This window comes from Onychostoma macrolepis, chromosome 02 (genome assembly GCF_012432095.1).
Source record: "Onychostoma macrolepis isolate SWU-2019 chromosome 02, ASM1243209v1, whole genome shotgun sequence".
Taxonomy (NCBI): Eukaryota; Metazoa; Chordata; class Actinopteri; order Cypriniformes; family Cyprinidae; genus Onychostoma; species Onychostoma macrolepis.
In genome coordinates, this window is record NC_081156.1 from 22,495,383 (window position 1) to 22,504,517 (window position 9,135).

Sequence of the window (9,135 nt, forward strand, 5' to 3'; positions counted from 1 at the left end):
TGAACATTTTGTTAAGTCAAGAATAATTCTGTTTTTCGATTCTCTTTATATCCAATACCTTGTTTTAGCACAGTGGCATATTCATAAATGTGAGAAAATCCTGTTCAGTGTTCATTTCCTAAACGTTACATTAAGCCGTAAATCAAATATACTACAAGAATGCACTTTTACTTTTGCTCTCATCGATGTGAAAGGTTATTTTAAGTTTTACTGCACCTCAGTCTAAAAGCATAACTGTTTCTTAAAATACAAGAAAGGATTTGAGACTATTCTCTCACTCGACTTAACTCTAGTTCCTCAGTGAACTTTCAAAATGATTTCATTACATGCTAAAAGCTGTTTGTGGGCACTATGTAAACACAGTGACACATTTTCCCCTCCCTTCATTCTGTGACATCACAGGGAAGTTGAGTTTATAAAGTAACCACAAGAATGCAGTGTGTCAGGCAAAAGAGTTGCGAGCAGACAGAGGGCTCTTTCTTATACTGTACGGCCCAGGAAGACTGAGAAACAGTGACTCGACTCCTCCTCTCACACACAGGCTCCAGGTACAGCAGTGGATATGTGCCGTATGTGCTGTCCATTGAGAGCAGCAGATTGTGTTGCTGAAACGAGGGTTATGTGATGCCCGCAGAGACGTCTGGACTGACCCCTGATCAGAGCCGGTAAGGTTTAATGCTTATGGGCTGAGAAATGATGGATTGCTGGCCTGATGAGCATCTGTTTGTCACATGTGGCATAGCTGAGAACAGCTAATTCAAGTCAGGCCATATGCCCCTTTACCTTCTGAGCTCCTCCTGCATCGTAACTGACATTCTGTGTAATGGAGAAGCTTGTGGACATGCTGAGAAATATGTTTTTCTAATTTTGATATGTACCACATGTGCATTCTGCGATATGACTTGCTTAACTGCCGTCTGACTGATATTCCTTAAATAACTGTTGACCTTTTTCCAGATTAGTCTTGGAAAAGATGTGGTAAAACAATTTTGTTTATATTGAGGCCTGGGATTGTGCACTTTGCTTTCAAGTCTGAAAAATATTGCTGTTTGACATCAGTAGGAAGGAAGGAGATACAAATCATTCATGAATATAAACTGGGCACGTAAATGAAGGGCAGGTGGAGGTTTATACAGGTCCTCTGGTTTTGTAAATATTTCCATAACAGGTCTAGAAGCATGCAAGTGTTTGAATATAAGACAGACACTTTAGCTTTTGTTTGATATAGAGCTTTCAACTGATGAAACTAAGCAATTGCACAGCGCTTTCTGTTCGCCCTCTTTCTCAGACACATTTTGGACCCTGAGGGCCTGTGCTGTATTTAGACAGTGTCCTCTCTTGTGTGAGGTTAATCATGTCCCTGTATTTGTCTTTTCTAAATGTGTTAAATTGCTTGTGAGCCTCGGAAAAGAATTACTTGTCTACCAGGTATCTCTTTGCAAAATTTGGAGGAATTTGACTTGCACAACAGCATGTCTTTGCATGTAACTGATGTTGCCAGTGAAATTCGGAGCTCCATCCTGGCTTTGTGTGAAGCTGTGAGAGTCTTCCTGTTTAACATTCCTCTGCCGATCTGAGAATTACTTAAAGTGATTGTTCTTCTTCAGAAGGGTCGTGCTGAGGAGGTGAAGGATGAGAGTAAGAATGTAGAGCTGAATGCTCTTGAAGTCTTAAACAAGTCTACGGCTGAAACTTCAAAACATGAGATGATGCATTTAAGTACTAAGCTTCTTGGAGAGTCTTCAAATTGTCTGTATTTGAGAAGAGAGTTGCCTTTTCTTGCATAGGTGTTTATCAAATCTAAAAAATTATGCTGCACTAAAGGATTTCCTGTTGTGAAACTATCTACAGGAAGCAGGGCGGACACATTGCCCGCATGAACCGTGCACAGCCAAAACAAGATGCTGAGGCTTCAGAAAGTTTGTGCAACACAACATTTGGGAAACAGAGGATTTTTTTTTGTTTTGTTTAGTAATGGCGGAAATATGATAATATGTAATCCCTCTTATCAGACTAGCGCAAAGAAAACATCCAAAATATATATTTAAGTCTTTATTTTATCACACTTTATCTGCAGATTTCAATCTACATACAATACGATACCGTTTTCTCTAAATTAGTTTTTTTTTTTTTCCTCTTGCTAGAAATCTCAACTTTAGTGGTGCTTACATACACCAAACTTTCCAATTTTATTCCTGTATATATTCTGAAAGTTTTTACAAAAAGGTTTGTTCACATATCATTTGCCTGCTGATTTAAGTAACATTTTATTCCTGAAAACATGGCAATTCTCCATCTCTCCAATTCAAACGTTTAAGCTTATGAAGCCCGTTACTAGCTATGAAAAAAACAACATGCTAGGAGATTATTTAGAAATAATTTTAATAGAGGTATACAATCTATTAATTTATCCTGTATATACTGACACAAAGGGTGGAAATTTTAAATTTTTTAGGCTATACAGTAAGTCCTCTGAAAAATTATAAAAAGAAAAATGATTTAGTAATGAAAAAAAAGTTTGCCTAATACTTTGTTCTTTCCTTCCAAAGAAATTATGTCATTTCTGAGAAGCCACGAAATTTAGGGCATATGGTTAAGATTTTAAATGGCAAGTATCAGTAACAGGGTGGGGGTAAATGTGTATCAAAATAAATTGAATTTTTATGTCAAAGAGTAATTGTATACTAACACTCAAAATTGCAATGATTAAAAAAAAAATTCAAAGTGAAGTTGAAAAAAGTCATGATTGAGGATGTGGGAATTTGCCAGGTGCTTCAAAATGTTTTTTGTTTTTTTTACTATAGTTACAAATCATTATGAATTTGTGTTGATGTGGTGTATCTATGTATGAAAAATCATGTGGCATGAAAGTGAATTAATAATTTTTTTTACGTAAAATATGCAGTATTGTTTAATGGAGACATAAAAACTAAGTTCACATGTAATAGTTAACCTTCAGTTAACTTAACAGTACAAATTTGCTTTTCTTATGTTGCTGTGGTATTTCTTCTAACCGTCAGTTATCTGTCATATGGTGGTTTTGCTGAGCATATCTTTTTGTCACTGTCTTTGTGGTATATGTATTGACGTCAGAGTGTTTCTAGTTGAGTATATTCATTGGTTCCTCATCCTTTGAAACAATGTATTATCTTTCATTGTTTTTGTAATATATTTGTCCATTTTACTGGATTACATTGAAACAAGAAAACAAAACAAGTGAACATAATAGCATCACTGAAAGAATTAACTATCCAAAGTCTGATTTTACCATCTATGATATTCAAATAATTATAATTTTTTTTATTTAAATATGTTTATTTTTATATTTTTATTTTATTATGTTTATTTACATAGTTCATATTTGACAAAAAAATATTAATACTAAGTAAGTAAAATAAGTAAATAACTAAAAAGCACATAAAAATATATTTCATGACCCACTCAGCTGTTCTTAGACCTGGTTTGACTCATGTAGCTGTGTACTCATGACTCTGGCCTGCAACATTGATGAGGGTCAGAATACATGAGAGACATGGAGTCACTTGAGGATCCACAGCTGACTTAACTTCTGTATTCTCTCTCTCTCTTTCTCTTTTTCTTGATATTTCTTTATTCTCTCACTCTCCATCTTTCTCTCTCTCCAGAAATGCCCTCATTCCATCACATCTGTGAGAGTCAAGGCAGAAGAGACTAAAATAGAGCTGGAGTCTCCAGAGGGACCGATGCTGAGAGGAATCCACCCAGTATAAACACGGCCCACGATCTCTCCAATTCTCACAGCCACAAGATATGAATCGTGAAAAGTGAAAGAGAAACATCTCATAAGCAATGCTTTGTTCTTAGACCCAAAAGGCAAGGCGTTTTATGAGATAAGCGGTGTAGTTTGGGATTAAAGCAATAACTGTGTGCATCAAGGATTTTGAAATTGTCTGTCCACCGTTTATTACAATTGGCTTGTGTGATATGTCCTCAGGATGGGACTTGCTATGACATAAGAACATTTAGCAGGTGTTGGATCTGGATCAAATGGACAATTTCTTGATCTCTAGATAGAAATCCCATGCTAATTACTGGTTTAATCGGATCTACGGTGGCTTTACATCTCAGATCACATTGGATTTGATCTCTACAAGAACACCAAAGGGATTTTGAAGAACTCTCGCTGAACCATGAAGGAGGAAATCCTGCAGTTTTTCAGTGATATATGGAACCTCGCTTCATCCAAGCACGACCAGAGCGTCTACAACACGGTGTGCCTGGTAGTGCTTCTGACTCTACCGCTGGTTGTCCTCTTCACATCTCTGCTGGTGTGCTGTCATTGTTGCTGCTGTCGTAATGCCAATGGACGCCGGTGTTGTTGTCGTAAAGGGGAGACCTCGGTCACAAATACGAAAACCGAAAAGAAGAAAAAGAAAAATGCCAGCCAAAATAATGAAGACTTGTGGATCTCCGTCAAAACAGATCCTTTGAGTAATGAAAGACTTGCACTGACTATGGTGTGAACAATTTTATATTTATTTATCTTTATGGTACGTGTAAAGGTACAAAAGTGTTACAGCAGTGTTTACTAAAAATGTGCCTGAATGTAAAAAATTCAAAAGAGAATATCAAAAGAATTTTTGTATAGAAGTAAAGTTTAGGAGTGAATGAATGCACAAGAAAATGCTGTATGGTGTGTGTTGTCCTGAAAGGCTTTCCAATAACCAATGTTAGGAGAAAAGGAAATGCATATCTTTAAACAATTTTACACCGCAAAAAGCATTCTGTCTAAAACATTTACACCGTCTGTCATTTACACTGCAGGTCTTGATGCCCAAAATCCAGTTTGTTGACTATATCCTTTTTTTTTTTTTTTGATGACCCATATATGATGTCTGCATTTACACTTGGCAAAATAGCCCAAGATAGACGTACTGACCTGGAAAAACTTAGGCGGAAAAGGGAGTAAAAATGGCACGATTTGCAATGGAGGCAGATGAAATGATCATACAAGCTTTTGAAAACTGTGGGATTTCAGCACGACTCCACTGGATTGAGCCTTCATCCACCATTTCGTCATTGAAAAGAGTCATGTGATCACAGTTGGTGTCCACCTGAGCTGATGTCATTCACCACCGTTGCTTTTTCAATTGCATACAACTCACATTGACAGGAATAGCTGATCCAGGACAGGATATCTGACAGGATATCTGATCGGTGTGCTTTTTCCATGTTTCCATGTTTGTGGGGCATATCTGATCTGTGCTACATGGGAGGAAAAAATCATAATTGGGTCACTAGAACTATGTAGTCTGGTAAAAGCGGCCTAACAGACAGTCAGTGTAACTGTATCAGTATTATTAGTACTCCGTTTTTCTGAATGAGAGTCAACTGATTTGTTCAAATACAAAGATTCATTTAGGAACGAAACTGTAGTTACCATCTATATAAGTGAGTCTTTGAATCATTTACATAACCAATTAATTCTAAATTCATTCTGGAATGAAACATACCACTGTTAAGAGACACATCAGTTGATTCTGTTTTGGCTACTTTTGGAATTTGTTAGTTGGCAGAGTGAAAATACAATATTGTGCCTAAAATGTAAGTTACTCAATATGAAATTCTCATTTTTTGAACTGCTGTACACGCGCAACCATATGATTTCCTGCAATATTCGGAACAACAGCACTTGTGTGATATTGCTTGTTTAACATTTCTAAAAGGATCAAATGTCAGAAATATGTCAGATTTCCAAAGAGCTTACCACAATTTCAAATGCTTCTAAAAGCTGCACTTAAACTAAATCTTGAATAAAATCATTTTCCAAAGTTGCTGTAATATACAGATGTCAAAAAGTTCTAGTGACGCACTTAGTGGGTCGCAACCACTTGTCCTTCACTTGAAGGATGCAATGCATTTAAAATGAGTTGATTTAAATGGCTTCAGAAATTGATAGTTTCTGTACAAAACAATTTTTCTATAAATATAACCTGCCTTTCTTTCTGTGATGATTCGCCAGAGAAAACCATTATTTTGCCTGAGAAACCATTATTTAAGTGTGTGTGTGTGTGTGTGTGTGTGTGTGTGTGTGTGTGCGTGTGTGGTGGTGGTGGTGGGGGTCTGTGTTGGATCTGTGACGCATATGGATGGATTTACTAGAGAGCAGTTCAACAACACCGTGACACTGGTCTCATAATTTCCTCCTAAACACCTTCATTCACAATGCAGTGAAAAAATGATTATACTGAGCTCAAAACTCAGACTGATAGATACACCATCATCATCACAGTTGTGTGTAACTGAGCTTGCTGATAAACAAACTTTGATCTTCTTGCACTTTTTCAGATGCTGGGATGTTTGCAGTGCCATAATTAGATGTTTATGTGGTACTTCAACACATTCTGATTAGGCATGCATGTCAGAAAGTCATGCATTAACAGTCATTGTGTTCTTTTTTTCACTTAACTGCTGTGTTTCAATACCATGCATTTCGGGTAAAGCAACCACTGAATTATTCATTATGTAATCAGTGAGGTTGGATCATACTTGTCCTTCATTGATTTTGGTTTCTGGTACAGCTAGATCAAAGGAGAATGTTTCATTTGTTTGAACAATGAAGCTGTCAAGTTCTGTTTCCTGCACTCTCGTTCAACATATGTGATAGCAAAGCTTTGATCAGCCTAGTTCTGCATGAAAATGAGTGCCAATTTGTATGAATATGCTGAAGCAGCATTGTCTTACTCTGTTGCGATGCAGGTTGATGCGTGCAGATTTTTTCAGCCTTGTCTTTTTTTTTTTTTTTGAAGTGCAAAATTAAATAAAATTATTTTTTATATTTATTGTGTGCTGTATTTTGTACTTTTAAACCTGTCAAAGTCAACATCATGTTATTTAAATGTAATAAAATAAGTTAACACAATAATTTAAGTTTAATCATGTTAAACAACCATGAAACTATTATAACACACACACATATTATTTCAATAAATACAGTATATTCAATACAGTGTAAATACAGTAAATGCAGCCAACTTGGTGAACAAGAAACTTCTTTCAACTTATGCAGTTTTTTTATTCATTAATTGTAATTATTTTATTATATACACCAATGTTTTCTTTCAATCTGCTTATTGTGTGTGCGTGCGTGCGTGTGTGTCTGAGTGTGTGTGTGTGTGTGTGTGTGTGTGTGTGTGTGTGTGTGTGAGAGAGAGTGTGGTGGCCAAAATTGTTAGAACACCTGACAGATCTCAAAATATTGACCTTTTGCCTCCAAAACTTAATTTCATAATGTTCATAAAACATGCAGATGGTTGCTCTGAGCACAACAAATATCAGATGAAGTGAGTCATACTGTTTTTATGCACTTTTAACTTTAGTATTTGGTACAGCAGCACATCTCTTTGGCATAGTGTCAATATATTTCCTGAGAACTTCAACACTAATGGTATCCCATGCCTTCTGCAACTCAAGCCAAAGGCTTTTCTTTGAATGTACAATAGATCTGTCCAGCTTATTTTCCAACTAGCCCCAAATTTACTCGATGGGGTTGAGGTCCGGACTTTGAGGGGGCCGTTCCAGCAGATTCCTTCAGTCACAGGTAGTTCTGGCAATAGTTTGTTTTATGGGTATTATAATGGCCAATTTAACAAAAACAGAAACCTCTTAAATATGCCAAGTGTTCTAACAATTTTGGCCACCACTGTAGGTTTCAGATTACAAGTTACCCAATTTAAAATGTAAGTAACTATTTCAATTACTTTAAATAATGTAATTGATTATTTCATTGGATTACTTTTTGATTACTTTTCTAATGAACGTTTTCAACTGTTAATCATTTTCAAACATTTAAAGCAGGCAGGGTTAACCTAATGATTACTGTCAGACTTTCAAAATTCATCACTTGAATTAAGATTATAATAATTATAAGATTATAATAATTTATAAGCACAGCCACCACAAAAATCAGACTTAGCACCTCTTTTTACTTTCACGACTGTTCTGAGGTTAATGACCTCATAATTAAATATTAATACAAGAAATATTCAGATATAACCTCCTTTGTAATCTACACTTTCATAAGTAATTGTAACTTAATTACAATTTTTTTTTCAGTAACTGTAACGGATTACAGTTACATTTATTTTGTAATTAAATTACGTAATGCAGTAACATAACTAGTTACTCCCCAACAATGTGTGTGTGTGTATATATATGTGTATGTGTATAAACACAAACACACACATGCACACACATATATGCAGTTGGAGGTTTCATACACCTACACTTCAGCTGGTTCATTCAAATTTAATCGATAGACCTGGAATATGGTGAAAGCAAGGTGTGATACATCGTCTGCATGTTTATATGGAAAAAAAAGCATTTAGTGAACATTTTGCAGCCATGGACACACCCTATTGCTGCAGCTTTCCATCACATAACAGTCATGAGCGTCATGAGGCAGGGCAGAGGGCTGAAAGGGAAATTCTCCCCTGATTACACACACCCACAGTCCAGATCCCTCCAACCAAACAGACCTTGTTTTGTCTCATGCTCCAGCTCACACTAATGCAGGAGAAAAAGGCGGGGAGAGGAAATATAACAAACCCCATTCAAAACAGCGATTCAGCCATGGACTGATGAGAGAAAAATGAAGCATGCTAAGCTGCAGGCTGAAAACATGCCACTTTTGTTGAGCAGCGCAAAAGGGATCCGGGACTCTTTATGGTACATTTCGGTATCAGAATCCATGGGGATTTTGAACAAAACATGCTTGTAGCAAGAAAATAAATAAATAAAAATAAAAACAAAATTTCTTTAGCCTGCTATTTGCCCAGTAGATATGCCAGTTTGGCAGATGTCTGGAGACCTGAAGATGAGCCACAGTCCAGATCCTGCTGAGGCTGATATGTCTCCTTCTGATGTCAGTTCCTCTATAAGAACAGTTATTTTCCCGGTATGATCTAAACGTACATTTCCGGTTACTCTGAGGGGTTGATGTGAAGATTTTCAAGCAACCGGCCCACTGCAGTTACAGTGACGTTGAAATGCTGCAGTATGCAGTGCAATTTTCCTAATTTCCCATCATTTCTGGCTGTAGAGCCAGTCAAATCTGATTCTCAAATATGTGAGTGAAATATTCCAACAGCTTTTTTA

The 9,135-nt window shown here is 36.5% G+C and overlaps 1 protein-coding gene across 1 annotated transcript; it reads left to right on the forward strand.

Moving 5' to 3' along the window:
• The first annotated feature begins 422 nt into the window (after nucleotides 1–422).
• Nucleotides 423–6,817, forward strand: LOC131521740 (uncharacterized protein KIAA0040). The gene is made up of 2 exons (XM_058746757.1): nucleotides 423–665; nucleotides 3,645–6,817. Exon 2 carries the CDS (start codon nucleotides 4,170–4,172, stop codon nucleotides 4,500–4,502), a length of 333 nt encoding a protein of 110 aa, XP_058602740.1. The 5' UTR covers nucleotides 423–665; nucleotides 3,645–4,169; the 3' UTR covers nucleotides 4,503–6,817.
• Nucleotides 6,818–9,135: the final 2,318 nt, after the last annotated feature.